Source organism: Lithobates pipiens, unplaced genomic scaffold (genome assembly GCF_037356315.1).
Source record: "Lithobates pipiens isolate NorthernLeopardFrog02 unplaced genomic scaffold, aLitPip1_a1.2 Scaffold_30, whole genome shotgun sequence".
NCBI classification, from domain to species: Eukaryota; Metazoa; Chordata; class Amphibia; order Anura; family Ranidae; genus Lithobates; species Lithobates pipiens.
The window spans coordinates 77,310,268-77,328,727 of record NW_027507791.1 but is presented as its reverse complement, the minus strand read 5'-3'; the positions used below and the strand labels follow the sequence as shown (position 1 = coordinate 77,328,727).

General features: G+C 41.5%; 1 protein-coding gene across 1 annotated transcript in view; it reads right to left on the bottom strand.

The window, feature by feature from the left end:
- The window catches only part of BRF1 (BRF1 general transcription factor IIIB subunit), a 623,639-nt gene that overhangs the window by 10,503 nt on the left and 594,676 nt on the right, over positions 1-18,460 (bottom strand). The window contains exon 16 of the mRNA XM_077464483.1: positions 2,791-2,842. Coding sequence (XP_077320609.1) covers positions 2,791-2,842 — 52 coding nt within the window. The remainder of the gene's footprint in view (positions 1-2,790; positions 2,843-18,460) is intronic.

The following is an 18,460-nucleotide window of genomic DNA, read 5'->3' as shown; positions in this document are numbered from 1 at the left end:
TTTTTTTTGTTCCATATTTTAAAGCAGTGTGTGGCATAGGGGCCCTGAAGTGGACATTGCTGCTTTTTTTTATTTTATTTTTTTAACATGCACCGAAATGATTGCTATAATTTTATTACAGGTGTTTGCATAGCGCTGTGAATGTATGCAACTCTTTACATATTATATATTTACATTAGTCCCTGTCCTCAAGGGGCTTACAATCTCAGGTCCCTAAACTCACATACATACATACTGGGGCCAACATAGACAAGAGCCAATTAACCTACCAGCATGTCTTTGGAATGTGGGATAAAACAGGAGTACCCATAGGAAACCCACGCAGGCACAGGGAGAACATGCAAACTCCAGGCAGGTAGTACTGCAGTTGGGATTAAAACTGATGACCCTAGTGCTGCCACCCTTCTGCCCCATATAATATAGTTCTGAGCTCCCCGCAGCCACCAACTCTCGTTTTTCCACTATCATTTTCCTGAGAAGGTTTGTAGTTGGTAACGGTGGGTCAACACAGAACAAATAATAGAAGATACCCAAGGTGACGTTGTTGACCTTAGTATTCAGATTCTGCTTGCCATAGTATTGTCGCTGTAAAGGGAAGAATATAGCTACTGTAAGGTGCACAGAGAACAGAAAAGGAAGGAAAACGTATTTGATCGTTAACATATACCCATGACATTCACTGCACCTTTATGTGCCCTAAGGAAGGAAATAAGGCCATGCTTTTTAGTATTTTAAGTGTGCCTCTGCTCAAACTCTCTTACATAAAAATGTAGAAAACTGTAAATTAACTTCTGTATAAATCGGAGATATAGCGAACAAGGGTCACCTCCATTCCCCTTGATTCTAAACAAAAAATGAACAGGAAAAAAAATATGAAGACACATTTTAGAAAGAATAATTTCTGGAGACTACAGAGGTTTGGTTGTAGTACAATGTTGCTTTAAATTTTTTATTTAAATTCTTTGGAATCTTTGGAGTTTTTGCCTAAATATGACCCAAGATGTAATCTTCTTTTACAGAAGTTCTAAAACTAGATTAACCACTTAAGGACCAGGCCTCTTTTTCAGATTTGGTGTTTACATGTTTAAAACAGTTTTTTTTGCTAGAAAATTACTTAGAACCCCCAAACATTATATTTTGTTTTTTTTCCCAACACCCTAGAGAATAAAATGGCAGTCATTGTGATAATTTTTTTCACACCATATTTGCGCAGTGGTCTTGCAAGCGCACTTTTTTTGTAAAAAAATCTCTTTTTTGAATAAAAAAATAAGACAACAGTAAAATTAGCCCTATTTTTTTTAATATTGTGTAAGATAATGTTATGCCGAGTAAATTGATACCCAACCTGTCATGCTTCAAAATTGTGCCCGCTCGTGGAATAGCGTCATAACTTTTACCCATAAAAATCTCCATAAGCGACAATTAAAAAATTCTACAGGTTGTATATTTTGTGTTACAGAGGTGGTCTAGGGCTAGAATTATTGCTCTCGCTGTACGGATCGCAGCGATACCTCACATGTGTGGTTTGACCGCCGTTTTCATATGCAGGCGCTACTCACGTATGCATTCGCTTCTGTGCGTGAGCTCGTCACTTTTATTCAAAAAACATCCCTTGTAATAGAAAAAAACATGACAGGTCCTCTTAAATATGAGATCTGGGGTCAAAAAGTCCTCATTTGGACTGAAATACAATAAAAAAATAAAAATAAAAAAAAGTCATTTGGAAAAATGACATTGAAAAAAAATGTAAAAGATATGGGCGGAAGTGACGTTTTGACGTCGCTTCCGCCCTCCTATGGTATAGAGACGAGTGGGGGCCATCCTAGCCTCACTCGTCTCTATACCCAGCCATCGATAGGACCCGATCGCCGCGGGAGGGGGGTGGCACCTCTACCGCCGCTGATAATGGTGGTCTCGTGGCTTGTCCCTGCAGTTGCGTCGCCTCAGGCCAGCTGGCCCAGAGACTCAGGATGCATGGTTCCGCACCCCAGGCCAAGACAGCCATGGGGCTGATGCAGTAGGACCACTAGAACTGAACAGACAGAAAATAAAGATGGAATCCTGAACCATGTGGCTCCGAGAGAATAGTGGCATTCAATGCTCTCAGCTAGACTGCGTTTCTACTCTTGCCGGAGGTGACAGTGACACCTGCGGTCAAGGAGAACCCAGTGCAACCCAGCTGGACTGGTACTGAAACCAGAAATTTTGAGAAATAGTCCCAACTGTGGTTTCAGGCAAATTAACTTTTCAAAAAACCATAGCGCCTGCTCGTCAGGAGCCAGCGCAACATACATACATACATATATATACACACACACACACACACACACACACACACACACACACACACAAATGTGAACTTTTAAGGTGCATAATTCTGCACTGTGCATGAATTAAATCCTGAATGTCATATCTTGCTGTAAGCATCTGTCACTAGAACAAGCAGTTATGGGTTCTTTCAGTACTGCCAGACTAATCAAACAGCGGGTATTCTTCATAACTGACCTGAGACTGGCATCTGTGTATCCATATGTGAAATCTCTCACCACGGGGGGTCGTATGCCCATCTCCCACTGGTATGGATATATGCAGATATCCTCAGAGAAAGCCGCAATTCCTTAATAAAAGTTGTCGATTGATTTGTACAGATGGCATTTTGGTACAATCTATGCCCCACTAATTGTAAACAGACATCCGGGAGGATTTCACAAACAAGCCATGACTGTCTTTTATTGTGAAGCTGCAATGTGCACTGACCTTTTTGGTAGTAAAATGCAATCTGACAGTTACCTGTTCCGTTGCTGCCTTCTTAGATGGTTGCATAGAAACTAGAGGTCTCATTCTGAAAGACAAAATAGAAAGTGATCAACAGCAGGCTTAAAATTAATAAAAGATGAAGGAGCACGAGGGGTTCTACAGTTTCATGAGCACAGATTTTTGTCAGTAAATGTTTTCTTACAGCGTCACCACATGAGCAGGATTAAAGTGCAAGTTCCATTTCCCTGCAAAATAACAGTTACAGATTGCAGAGATTTGCAATTGAAATACTTAAAGCATAACAGTGTCCAGTGCTGGCTCCCAGAGCATATGCTATAAGTGGCAAGTATTGCACAGCCAGCAATCACATTTTGGCACACTTGCCTACAAGCATGATCCCCAGGGATGCAAAGTCTGCCCTTCCCATCACCGCCATTTTCTCCCTGGCTCTATATAGGAACCAAAGTCTTTTGTCTTCTGTCTGTTGATCATAGATGAAAAAACTTCTGCGCATGAACTTTATATCGCCCCGACATCCAGGTGTTATAAATGTCAGGAATAGGCAGAGACTGAACACTGTGCTGCGCATGAGCCACAGTCATTGTCCAATTTTTAGGATGATTATTATCAGGCAGGAAAAGAGGACTTATGGCAGAATTGACAAATGTAGCCTCTTTTGCCCTAGAACTCCACCTATTGACTATTATTCAAAGTCCAAGTTAATTTTCAAATTAAAGCGTTACTAATCCCAGGACTCTGCATTCACTATATCTCCCACAGAACATGGAAATGCAATTATTTTAGTAAATATAAACTGCTAAATACCTTTTCTCATCAGCAGTGTATAGCAGTCTTGTGACTTTTATTAGTGTCTGGTTAAAGCTTTTAGGAGTTTTCATTCTCCCCTGATTGTCCTATGAGGCTGCAGGACCCCTGGCCCTCTGTCTGGACAGTGCTGATTGGCCCTGTGCATCCTCCCAAGAAAAACAACTTTGTAGCAATACACACTAAATTGAGCATTTGCAGCTTTACCCCAAGACTGTTCTATCAGCAGTTAGATTGGAGACTGTGCAAAAAGGGGAGGATCAGAGAAGACAGGATCAAAAAAACATTTTACACAATGCAGAGGTTCCACAGTGAGTATAACAAGCATGCTTCACTGCATATACAGACTGATTTTACTGTTGTGGGCTTAGTAAGGCCCATTTCACATGGGTGGATAGAATCCAGCTTTTAGCTGCAGATAAGTTACCTACCGCAGCTAACCTCAATGTTTTGTTATGGTCCCATTCACACACCGCATTTAGCAATGGTTTTGTTACATGAGCTTTTGTGCGGTTTGAAAAAATGTATTTGACTGTATCCAGGACTGATTTATTGCAGCTATCTGAACAATAACTGCAGGTAATCTCAGTGTACTATTTCTCCTGTGGATAGCAGCAGCAACAAGGAAAGAAAAACAGGAAGCGCATCAGAAATGGCAAGAATGTTCTAACACAGCTAAACGCACGTAAACGCAGCTAATTGCAATGTACAACTGCAAGCGATCGCTGTGCCTTGAGTCTTGGAATTTCAAAATAAGAAAACATGCTTTTAACAGCGGCAGAACAGCTGCCCGTGTGAAAGAGGTCTAACACTTCAAGGTAGAATTTCAAATGACTAAATACACAAATTGAAATACATAACTGTAATATAAATAAATATAAACACATCGAGGGTGATTTAGCCAAACGGGTGCACACAGAATCTGGTGCAGCTGTACATAGTAACCAATCAGCTTCTAACATTAAGCTTTGACAATAACATCTAGAAGTCAATTGGTTACTATGCATAGCTGCACCAGTTTTAGTACATCTCCCCCATACGGTTTTACCTGCCAAAGGTTTTGTCAGATATACAGTATGTGTGTGAATAATAAAGTTTGGAAAAACTGCATACGTATCACTGACCACGATGGGCAAGTCCTGTCACTGCAATTAGTCTGCAAATCATTAGTTCTATCTAATTAAACTGGTACACAACTATATGACCAACCTTTGCAGCAATGTTTTTAACTTCAATGCTAAACTTGCGGTGTTGTCATCAACTCCAATATACACTGAAGACCAGCACAGCATATATAATTCAATTATATCCAAGCGTTGGGTCATGTAAGGGAGGTATATTGTGTACATGGGATGAGTAATACTGTTTGCTTATTATTTAAAAAGACTATTATACTGAACAGGTTCTAGCAAAAACAAACAATGCACATTTCCAGCATAAATAAGGTGACCTTAATTCATTCTGCAGGTCTTGTGACCTAAGCATTCGCAATATTATCCCAATATTAGAAGAGTACAAGTACAACAATGCCCTGCCATAATTAGGATATTCATTTGCAGTGACAAGCCTTTGATGTACTGTTCTAACCTAATTTGAACTGTTTCCATTTATTAAAATGAAACTGGATTCTCCCGTTATGGAGTGGAATTATGTGTATGTGTTGTTGAGGCCAGAAATTCCATGTGTTCGGTGGAGGAAAATGAAAAGAATCTGGGATCCTCCAGGGACTAGACGGGCTCTTCCCAGCTTCACCTAACAAGAAAACAGCTAGATTGCTTTTTCACATGTCCTGACCTTCGCAAGAGCCAGCAGCTGCTGCCAGAGCTGCCATATGGACCCCTCACATCACTGGCTGCCATGGCTACAAGGGATGTCCCCAGCGATGCGACAGAGCTGGTTTAATGCAATCAACCCCACTCTGGGGCTGTACTACCCATCATTCCTCCTAAACTTGTCAATCAGAGGCCTTCTAGAACACGAAGAACCACAAATAACAGCAGATCCCCCATCAGAGCAGCCTTGTTCTTAAGCACAGATTACAGAAAGCCTCTATGCAGTAGCTGGGTGTGAGCTCCATTAAAGGGCAACACACACAATTCAATTAAAAATACAACAGCTGGTGGTTTACATTCCTTTGCTTTTTGTTTCTTAATGCACTGTCCAGAAAACAAAATATGGATTCATGTGCTTTTGTCTTGTAGCAAGAATAAAATTTATCACAGCCAAGTTCTTGCTTTGGAGTGTTTGAGGAACCAATAAGCTATTACACACACCCAGATGAACACTTTCCCTCATTAGCATTAAGAAGTGTACTAACTAAATTGTATATTATATGTATGGCATATATTATACAATTTTCTTATTCAATTTACCTTCAGCCATGTAGTGCAAGGACCTGCATGATTGTATACAAATTGAAAGTGTTTAGGTTTGATCTCATATTATATGGTTTTGGTCAATCTAAAGGAAAATTGTATAATGTGTGGCCAGCCTTAGCTGAGGGTAACCAATTTGTAGATTATTCAGCGTGGAGGTTAGGTACTTCTGCCCCTCATTAAAAAGCAAGTGCACATAAGCTTGGGAAATTTATCTGGGTTGGACTTTACCACCATCTATGTCAACCCCTCAATATAGGGGCCCATTATTCAGAAAACCAGCCAAAGGTCACAACCTGGAAAACTGATATAGGATGGGGAACAAACTTCAGAGTTTCCCTGGTGACCACCGACTTTCTGCTTATAGAGGTCCTTTGATGAATACCTGTTCTGGGTTGAGAGCCTAAAGTCTACTATTCCCAAAAGCAAGGTGGATTACAGTCATCATGATGCAAACTGATGAAAAGTGTTACTCTATTATTAGTGCAAAATAAAAAAAAAATGTTATCTTTTTACATTCCGGATAATACCTAAAGCACCATTTTTTTTTTCTGTTAGGTTTTTACAATTGTTTTTTCTCTTTCCTTAACCACTTCTGGAGTAGAAAAGACCCCGTTTCAATCCACAACCTGTCCGGATTCTAACAACTTGTATCAAGACTGCTATTGCCCCATTGGACTTCCTAAATAAAATTGCAAATTTGCCTCCCTTTTTTCCCGGAAAAGTTTTTCCTAGGACTGCAAATATTGTGCCCCAACATACCTGTTTCTTTTCTGCCAATTTCTCCACCAACTTAATAATGTAAGGGAGTCAGTCTATGTGTTTTTTCTCAGGCATTATTATTTTTAATTGAATTTTGTGATTACTATTAAAAATTATTTAACCTCAAAAAAAAAAAAAAAGATTTAATCTCATAGAACAGGGGGGTTTTAACCACTTCAATACAGGGCACTTTCACACCCTTCCTTCCCAGCCCAATTTTCAGCTTTCATCGCTATCGCAATTTCAATGACAATTGCGCGGTCATGCTATGCTGTACCCAAATGAAATTTTTATCATTTTGTTCGCACAAATAGAGTTTTATTTTGGTGGTATTTATTCACGACTCCGTTTTTTATTTTTTGCAATATAAGCACAAAAAAGGCGGAAATTTGGAAAAAAAACAATATTTTCTTTTTTCTATTTTTTAAAGAAAGCCAATAAAATCAAATTTTGTCATAAACTTAAGCCAAAATGTATTCTGCTACATGTTTTTGGTAAAAAAAAAAATCCGTTAAGGGTATAATAATTGGTTTGTGTGATCACGGACATATGTATGCAAATAATCATGTACATATGTGTGCAGGTGATCACGTACATATGTGTGTAGATAATCATTGGGACATGTGATTTTAGTGGGACGTATGTTTTTTTATTTGGGGACATGTCTTTTTATTATTTGGGGACACGTGTGTTTTGGGGACGTGTGTTTTGGGGACATGTGTGTTTACACTGTGTGGCGACACTAGACTAGTGATCAGTGAGTAAAAAGCTGTAAAAAACAGCTCATACTCACTGATCACCAGCCGGCTACAGCGATCTGATCTCCTATCCTCAGCGACGACTTCCGTGTGAGGAGAGGAGAGCCGATTGCCTAGCAACCGGCTGTTTGTTTTGATCACATGACGGCTGTGATTGGACACGGCCATCATGTGATCAGGAGGGCCAATCACAGAGCCCTCCTGCCGATCTGAGATGCGCTGTAACCGGGTTGCACGAGCGCATCGGGATCGCGCCGCTGCGCGGGCACGCGCGTGTGCGATCCCTCTCCTTCTGAAGGACGTTCCTGAACGTCCAGTCAGAAGGAGGCAGCTCCCACCCCGGCGTATATGTACATTGGCCAGTTGGGAAGTGGTTAAAGAATGATTTATCTTGGGGTCAAATACTCTAAGTATGGCACTTTTTTTTTTATCCATTTAACATATTTAAAATTTACTAATGCTAATGTACTGTGAGCTGTAGATAACATTTTTAGCAGGGGATCCCTGGTCCCTAAACATTATTTCAAGGGTTCCACTGGGGTAAAAATGTTGAAAAAGTCAGCTTTAGGACATCAAATATCCTTCTTTTAAACCCAAACACTTAACTGTCTTAACTTTATACAAAACTGTCTCTCTATTAGACTTGCTATAAAAAAAATGTTCAACTGGATGCAAACAACCTTTATCCTGCTCCAAAAATAATCTCACCATGTCCTAAAATGTATTGCACAGTTCTTTAATAAATAAAATAGTGGAAAAGTAAAGAAAGTAATGGTCTTGGCTTTAGCAACCCATTAGGTTGATTTCTTTATTAATTATTAGAATGAAGAGCTCCAGAGTTTTTGGTTCTGGTTTTGTAGTTCCTGGACCAGGGTCTGGAGTCCAGAGCTTTCCAAGAGCTTTGGAAGAGAAGAAGCCCCTGGACTCTGTAGACTCCAGATCCAGAATTGTGAATTATAAAGACTGGAGAAAAACAAAAAAAAATTTTCTCCACTCAGAACCAGTACGCTAGGGCCCCTCACTCTGCATCTGTGAGAACTGTGTAGTCGTGTAGTTCCTAGCACTGTCACTATAATATATATAATTTTCTCTCTTTTTTGTTTACCATTATTTGAACAACCCATTGTTGGGCAGTATGCCTTGCGGTTTACGGTTACAAATCTAAAAAACTGAGGTGCTCACAACAGGGGCTAAGTGGTTATTACATCTGCCTTGTAATTCAATCAGTTTCAACAAAGGCTACTATTTAGCATGTATGTATATGTCCTTGCTGTATGTTAGGGGTTTCCCCTAGTTTCATAAACTATACACTATTGGGTCCTTGTGTGTACATGTATGAATGCAGTAAGTGTGTCAGACAAACTAGTGAAGTACAGAGACTGATCGTGAATGGTTTTCATACAAAGCTGTCAAAGCACTAAAAAAACTGTTAAACAATTAATAAATCCACATATAATCCTAATGTACATTTCACAACCATTGAAGAAGAAGGTTTTTATGTGTATGCACCAGTCCTGCTGATGCCTCATCTGTTCAGTAGGGAACTGGTTAGTCTGGTTAAAATCTCTCTGGAAGAGGATAACTGGGTCATGGGCACTATGATTCCAGCTAGGGGGTTTGGAACTTTTATTACGAATTCTCCCACAGTGAGAGTGTAAGTTAAGTGGGCAAGCAAAATAGATGAAAGTAGGCAAGAATAAAAGCTTATACCCAACGGCGTAAATATACTTGCTGTGGGTGGGGCTAAGTTCTTGTTGGACCAGTGATTTGCACCTGTATATACCTGGTTTAAGTTCCATCAAAAGTATCTATATGGGTCTTACAAACCCAAAGCATTCAGACAAGGTAATGGACAAAGTGCTCTAGTAGGAATGCAAATGTGGTAGAGACATTAAACTGAGCCCCATCTAATCCAACCTTTCTCAAAACTTTTTATCCCAAAGGAAACACTGAAATTCATTTTCAGGCTTTATGGAACTCTTGCTAAAAGCAATTAATTGGTGGTCAGAGGGAAACATCTCAAACATCTCAGAGGTGTTCATCTCAAAACTATCTAGACACCATCAGATCAGCCATAGCTCAAGGAACCACTAACAACTTCAGGAGGAACACTGGTTGAGAATTGCTGGTCTAAGCTTATGGAATGACGAACTCTAAAATGCTGAGTAATGTTGGTACTATTAAAAATACACATACCTGCATGTATACACAAATGCATTAGATTAGTATTTTTGTGCATTAGGCACCTCTGAAATCATAGGAAAGGAAAGATGTCCAGAGATATGTCAGGAACAAACCCTATACTCTAAAACTTTGGTGCTAAAGTATGTGCCTTTTCAGATAGTCAGCAGCTACGATGTTGGCCTTTGCTTTGCAGCAGTAAGGCCTTGTTCCATCTTACATGGCAACACAAAGTAACACCGCTCTGAACTACGATATCAGGATAACAGATAATTGGTAACTTCGGCACACCCGAAATCCAGGTGCTCTGAGGCTCAGGATGTACGCCTTACATCCAAACAGGCAAACTTGAAGATAACTGAAGAAAAGCCGGCACTCTGGATATATCATCTGTGGTCTTTATTGTATCATGACAAGTAAAACAAAAGGACAAGCAGACGCGTTTCGGCACAAGCCTTGTTCACAGTTCTGAACTGTGAACTCTGTTCCATCTTACAGAACCGGTTGCATTTGTTACTGTATTTTCTCCAGAATAGCGATGAACAGCAGCATGTTTTTAAAGAACAAGCCTGCTGGGTGTCTGGGCATTCCGGGGCTTCTATTACATTAACTGGAGAGCTAAAGGTTGACTATTTTACAAAGAAAGCAGTCAGCCTATCACTAGTGGGCACAGCCCCTCTATAGTAAATGAGGCAGATCCTATAATTCTACTTAAATGACACCCAGCCCCAACACATACTGGTAATAATTTCCCTTTATCTCACTTACAAAGCAAAATGTGAGAAAAGGATAAAGAATATGGCTTGCATGAACAAAGAAAACTTTGACACAGGGGAATTACTGGTATAATTCAGTAGCTATTATGTTAGTGAAGAAAGCGGATTGTGACAAGGCAGCTGAACAATATGTAAGAAAACGAAAAAAAAAAAAAAAACGCTGGGAACTTCTCTGTATTCTTAGTGTATCAATGCGTCCATTGTAAGAGAAATATATTGGAGATATTATAACTCTAATTACACCTTCACCTCATAATAGAGAGTTGCTTTATATCTTTGCTTGTGTGGGTGATATTTCACACTAAGAGTTCACATGTGTATATTGTGTGTGTATATACCTACTACTGAAATGCTACAGATCATAGAAAACTACCATGAACAAGTAAAATAATCTACCTTTATGCTTTTGCATCTCTTATATGTTCTAGACTCACAAAGGAGAATCTACATGTCTGACTACCAGACATGTGTGGATATTAAAATTACTGGCCATCTCTTCTAACACCGCTCCTCTGCTTACCACAGCTGAGAAGATCTCAACAAATTCCCAATTGAGGCCTCATTCATATGGGCGTATTTAAATCCCAACTCCGCGGAAAAAAGTTTTCCCATGCAGTGGGGCTGTGCCCACACCGCATCCATTAACTGTTCGCTTTTGTCTAGGGCAGGGGTGGCCAACCCGCGGCTCTCGAGCCGCATGCGGCTCTTTGATCGGTTTCCTGCGGCTCTTCGGGCTGGTTCGGGCTGTTTCAGCTGATCACCATCCAGCTGACACAGTCAGCTGATCACCACAGCTGTTTCAGCTCGAGTCTCTGCACTCCTCCGCTCCTCCCACACATCAACAGCCAATTAGCGTGTAGTGTCCCCAGCCCGCCACATTTGAATACATAGGCGCTGGAGTGAGGCTGAAGGGGGGCAGAGGAAGGAGAAACCACGCTGTATCTGAAGCCGATGAGATACAAAAAGGTATGGCCACAAGTGTGCAGGTTACTGATCTGTCCTCCCTTCTCCCTCTGTCTTGCTCTGTACTTTTTTTTTTTTTAATAACATTTCACCTGAACACTGATAAGATCTGCTCAGCACATTCTCGGTCTGTTGATAGTGTGACACACTGCTGGCTGTTAACCATTTCAGCTTCTTTTCACTTATTTATCCAGAGCTCTGTGTGTGCTGCATGCTTTCTGTGATGTTTTTTAGAAGAATTTACTGCTAGTTCAGGCTAGAAGACCCATTAACTGTTTATTGTTATCCTGACCAGTTCACTGTTTGTAAGACAATTTGTATTTTGGAAATTAGATGAGCTGCTGTCTTCCGTCACATGGATATACTTTCAAAGGAAGATTACTGACCTGTGGTCTTTGTAGTGTTAAAACAGTGTGTGACATTTACAATAAATCCAGCTGAGCAAAAGTATATGTGTATGAGGAAGGGATGGGGTGATGTTCATGTGTGCCCATGCGTATGATGTGGCTCTTTGCGGTAACTCAGTAAAAAATGTGGCTCTTGGTCTTCGTCTGGTTGGCCACCCCTGGTCTAGGGGATTGGAGAACAAAGATATACTTACCTAATCCTCAGATCTTTCTGGTAGAAGACCGATCCCTGTGGCTCCTGCCCCCAACCCCCATGATCTTGTGCGGTGGACTGTTCCTGACCTGCTATAGACGTGAGGATGTCAGGAACAATCCACTGCTGGATCATGGGAGAGCACTGTTTGCAGGTGGCGTGGAGGATTGGGTGAGTATAAAGCTTTCTCCTCTTCCGTAGACAAGACGAGCTGTTAAACCATGCAGGGTGGGCACAACCCCACTGCATGGGAAAACTTTTTTTTTTGTCCAAAGTTGGGATTTAAAGCCTCATGCACACTGGCATTCAAAACACCCCTTTTAGGGGGATTTGAAATGTTTTATGCCTCTTAATGACCCTCTATTTTAGCCTATGTGTCCTTGCATAAATAAGTGTGCAGAAAAATAAAACCCATCACTTGCGCATTCAGGCATTTTGCTGCTCGTGCGTAACCAGTAGGAGTGTTTAACACTTCAGCATCCATGCATTCCAATGGCCAAGACAAGTATTCTGACCAATGAAACCTATGTGTGTGCTCAAGGGCTGTGGGGATGCACAAGTGTTCGTGAATCCGCATGTAGGCAGCCCTATTCATGTCAACTGGAACACAGCAGCTTAACTGACACAACCGCTGCTCCCAATTTGACAGCCATGTGGGCACGTGAATACCTGCATTTGCGTTGTGTAATCCCCTAAGCAACAGAGCTCAACCTTAAAGCAGCTCACCGAGCCAACCAGTTATGCTGCAGTGTTCATGTACCAACAACAGACATTTTGATAGGATGAGAGATCAGAGAGACAAACAGATGAGTCTGCTGCTTCTTCTTTCACTGTCCAGTTACAGGCTGGAGGAGGGACAAGACCTATAGATGTTACTTAAAGAGGAGTTCCACACCCCACCAAAAAACTGAAAGTCAGCAGCTACAAATACTGTAGCTGCTGACTTTTAATATTAGGGCACTTACCTGTCCAGGGATCCTTCTCCTCCTGGGTGCTGCTGCTGCTACCGCCATTCGTGGTAAGGGTGAGGGCCTTTCACAGCTGGTACCCTACTGCGCTGCTCTTTCTAACTGGCCCGGCGACAGAGGGAGGCCGAACTTCCACAGGAAGGTACCTGCTAGCCCCCCCCCCGAAAGGTGTCAAATGTGACACCGGAGGGGGGAGAAACCAAACAAGCAGAGCTTCCACTTTTGGATGGAGCTCCACTTTAACTGCAGCAGGGAAAAAACACCCTACCAGCCAGCCAGGGTTGTGCTGTGGGTAGAGCTGTGTAATCTCGTTGCACAAAGCAGGTAAGTATAGCTTTCTTTTTATTTTAAAGCAAAAAAAAAAAAAAAAAAAAATTGTCTTTCAATTCACTTTCAGCTTTAATTTTCAAGATGCAGAGGAAACTTTTTCTGTTAATATCTTCTTTGGTAGCTTAGATGACTTTCACACCATTCATTTAAATAGTATTGCCATCCTCAGTATAATAGCTATTGCTGTTAATTTCATAGGCTCTCAGTTTTTGATTGAAGATTATTATTCAAGGTTAGTGTGATGACTGGAAGCTTCTAGAATATTTTGTACAGAGAGGGTATTTTTGAATAAAACGAACAGGAATTTTATTTTTTTTATTATTTACAATGCATCAGTTCTTGTCAGTTATATCAAGTTCCAAAATGGCTAATCTGATTCCAAGAAAGAAGTTTATATTCTAATAGCATATTTAGATCTTAGATGTGCAGCCTGTGGGGTTCACATTTAATCTTTGGGGTGTTTGTATTGTGAGCAAGAGGTGTCTATTGACAATCACATTTTTAAGATCTCAACCCATGACACAGGCACACTTGACTGTATCCACAACAGAGACGCAGACAGCGGGAAAAAAAACAGACATAGATTTTAGCCTTTTCCTACAGCATACACTTTTAAGAGACCTCGTCACCAGCGTAAAAAATGTAGGTAAAATAAAACATTTTATTTGCTTACTTGCAGCATTTTTCTTTTCAATAAACATTTTTTATTCACTTAACACAATGTGCTTTTAAATTTGACCATTCCAGAAATAATTGTTTCCCTAGATCAGCAACATGTTCTTGTTATAGTCTTCTCCTCTTCTGGGAGTGTCTAGTTAGTTTGTGCTGGTACAGCTCCTCTTCCCCTCCCCTACCTAAACTTGCATGTAGCTGCTGGGAGAAGAGTGAAGGGGAATACTGTACAGCATTGTTTCTCAACTTCAGTCCTCAATGTGCCCCAACAGGTCATGTTCTCAGGATTACTAGGGCAGTGAACTCGCACACTAAGGCAGTGAAACTGATCAAATCACCTGTGCAAAATAATGGAAAGTCTGAAAACATGTCCTGTTGGGGCGCCTTGAGGACTGGAGTTGAGAAACATTGCTGTAGAGTGTCATTTGGGTGACAACTCTGGGTCTGCTGACATCACCACCAAGACGGCAGCATCCATCTACAGTTTCAGGCCTTCTGGATGTCTACACAAGGGAGGCTTTTACAGCTATATTGCTCACAAATAAAACAGAATGTTGCATCTATATCAAAGTGATCTTTTAATCTCTGAGTTGTTTACCAGGTGCAGTACTGGTAAACTTTGGTACAGTTTTGTTACTTAATATTTTATCAGTGCAGATAGATTAGAGCAGCAGTCCCCAACATGTTTGGCTCCATGGCAGCTGGCTGGGGGAGGATGGTGGTTGTGGTGTATGGGTTGGAAGATGGAACATTCATGAAGTCTGTCCCTGTCATACCACAACCCCCTTTACAGCACAGTCCCCCCCTTTAGATCAGTGTCCACAATCCCCCTTTACAGCAGTCCCACAGTGTCCTCCGTATCCCTTCACAGTGCAGGTCCTTTTACATTAATGTAATGGGTAACTGCTCTGTAAAAGGGGCACTGTGATATAAAGGGGACTGCGATGTAAAGGGAGCATTGTGTTATAAAGGGGACTGAAATGTAAAGGGAGCATTGTGATATCAAGGGGACTGCACTGTAAAGGGGGCACTGTTACAGTGCCCCTTTACAATGCAGTCCCCTTTATATCACAGTGCCCCTGGAGTCTGCCCCATCTCCTCCTTTCCTCACTAATATCAATTTCTGCCTCCCCGGCTCAGGACTCCTAGAGGCTGTTAACTGTGTATCCTCGCTCTGCTCAGTCGACAACATCAACCTATCAGCAGGTCAGGGGGCAGGAGCAGCTCTCCATTCCAGTCTGCAGCTCCTGCCGCCCCCTGGTCTGCTGACAGGATGCTATTACCAGCCAGGCAGGCAGAGGAGACTGGAGAGGACACAGGCATGGCCGCACAGCAGGTGGTGAGCAGCAACCGCGGCCTGTGATAGCTCTGTGAGGACCGTGGTTTCCACTCATCACCTGCTGTGTGGCCCCAGTCAGCAACAGGCCACGGACCGGCACCGGCCGGTGACCTGGGGGTTGGGGACCCCTGGTGTAGAGTAAAAGTTCCCTCCACAAGTTCAGTGTTATCAGGATGCCCTCTTTCTATAGCTTCGCTTAGGCTGTTCATACATTCAACATTCTAATGCTTTATGGGGACAAATCGACAATGTTTTTTTGTGAGAAAACTAGAAAGCTTTCTGAACTAACAAAATTCTAATTGTAAATATAGTCCTCAGTCTGTAAAAATTGTACCCATTGTAGTGTGTGCAAGCAAATAAAAGTTCCTCTTTGTGGTCAGGAGCATTCCTTATTTTAGATCAGGAATGTTCAACCCAGGATAGTTCAGCAAGGGGCCTGGGGCAAGAAAAAAAAATGGCGATCAGCACGTATGGAGGGATGCAGGGGATGCCTTGTATACCTATTTGCATAGAAGCCACAGCACAGAGAATGCAAGAATGAGTACAGCTAAAGAGATGCCGGGGGTATATATCGCCATGCAAGTAAATACCACTTGGCTTTATCAGGGAAGGGGGGTGTTGAGGCCAACCCAGATCTCAGTCGCTTATCATGAAGCCCCCTGCCCACAACTCGCCCCCCTCCCCAACAAATACCAGGGTTGCCAACCATCATTAAATTCACCGTTTGTAAAATCCATTTTTACATCTATCCATGAATGTCTGTTATGGACGCAGTGTCTGCATGTCCGTAATGGATATTCACAGATAGATATAAAATAAAAATCACAAACTGTCTGTGAATTTAGGCTAGGTTCACACTACTGAGGATGATTGCGAGTGCCTAATTCACAGCTGTTCCCGCACTCGCAACCACCTGCGACTAAAACACAGTGCTCTTTACAGATGCCCAGGGCTGCCAGTCATTCTTAATGGCACCCCATGCATCTAAACGTGTAAAAAAATGAATTCCATACAAGGAATTCAGCTTTGAATTCTGTACACACACTTTCTGACGTTAGACTTGTTTTCTTGCTGCCTAATATCATAATTATTGAGCTGGAGCAAGCATGCAGTCGGAGAAGTCAGAATTCCTGATCCTGATCTACATTCATGTTTTAGGTCAGCCACTCAAAGCCATGATGCTGAGTGAAGTGGCATTAAAGCCAGACAACCGACTTCTCCAAAAGGAGAGGTCAACTTTAGTATTTCTTTCAGGTCAGGTTTCCTATAACCACTTGACTCTGGAAGATTTACCCCCCTTTCGTGACCAGGCCATTTTTTGCAATACGGCACTGCATTATTTTACAGGACAATTGTGCGGTTAATGCAACGCTGTACCCAAATAAAATGTGTATTTTTTTCCCACCGACAAATTGAGCTTTCTTTTGGTGGTATTTGATCACCACTGGGTTTTTTATTTTGAAAAAAAATAAAATATATATATATATATATATATATATATATATATATCATTTTACACTGCTATAAAACACATCCCATAATTTTTTTTTATCGAATTTCTTCAAATGTATACTGCTCGATATATGTTTGGTAACAAAAATCCCAATAAGTGTATATTGATTGGTTGGCACAAAAGTTATAGCTTCTACAAACTATGGGCTATATACTGTATTGGAATTGTTATTCATTTATTTTTTATACTAGTAATGGTGAAAACTAGCGACTTATAGCGGGAATGCGATATTGTGGTGGACATTCTGACACATTTAACACTTTGTGGGAACCAGTGACACCAAGTCACTAAAAACATGCATGGTTGTTGTACTGACATTGGCTGGGAAGGGGTTAAGCAGCTAGGGCGATCCAAGGGTTAAATGTGCGCCTAACCAGTGTTTGTGTGCACTATGTGAGATGCTTTTACAAGGGGAACTGATGGATTTTATTTCCCCGCTTTGCAGAGAAAAAAATTCATCACGTCGCCCCAGTCCGAACTGAGTTCTGCCTTTATTACATAAGCAGAGCTTCATTTTGTGTGTTTTCCCGACGATCGGTGGGTGTTGGCGGCCATCCATTGTCCGGCACCTGTTGACCGGCTTCTGCTGTCACAAATCACAGAAGTAGCACGCCCCCCCCCACCTGGAAGTGCAGAATCATGTGTATATGTATACAGTGCCTTGCGAAAGTATTCGGCCCCCTTGAACTTTTCAACCTTTTGCCACATTTCAGGCTTCAAACATAAAGATATAAAATTTAAATTTTTTGTGAAGAATCACCAACAAGTGAGACACAATTGTGAAGTGGAACGAAATCTATTGGATAATTTAAACTTTTTTAGCAAATAAAAAACTGAAAAGTGGTGCGTGCAAAATTATTCGGCCCCTTTACTTTCAGTGCAGCAAACTCCCTCCAGAAGTTCAACGAGGATCTCTGAATGATCCAATGTTGTCCTAAATGACTGATGGTGATAAATAGAATCCACCTGTGTGTAATCAAGTCTCTGTATAAATGCACCTGCTCTGTGATAGTCTCAGGGTTCTGTTGAAAGCGCAGAGAGCATCATGAAGACCAAGGAACACACCAGGCAGGTCCGCAATACTGTTGTGGAGAAGTTTAAAGCCGGATTTGGATACAAAAAGATTTCCCAAGCTTTAAACATCCCAAGGAGCACTGTGCAAGCGATCATTTTGAAATGGAAGGAGTATCAGACCACTGCAAATCTACCAAGACCTGGCCGTCCCTCTAAACTTTCAGCTCAGATAAGGAGAAGACTGATCAGAGATGCAGCCAAGAGGCCCATGATTACTCTGGATGAACTGCAGAGAACTACAGCTGAGGTGGGAGAGTCTGTCCATAGGACAACAATCAGTCGTTCACTGCACAAATCTGGCCTTTATGGAAGAGTGGCAAGAAGAAAGCCATTTCTCAAAGATATCCATAAAAAGTCTCGTCTAAAGTTTGCCACAAGCCACCTGGGAGACACACCAAACATGTGGAAGAAGGTGCTCTGGTCAGATGAAACCAAAATCCAACTTTTTGCCCACAATGCGAAACTATATGTTTGGCGTAAAAGCAACACAGCTCATCACCCTCAACACACCATCCCCACTGTCAAACATGGTGGTGGCAGCATCATGGTTTGGGCCTGCTTTTCTTC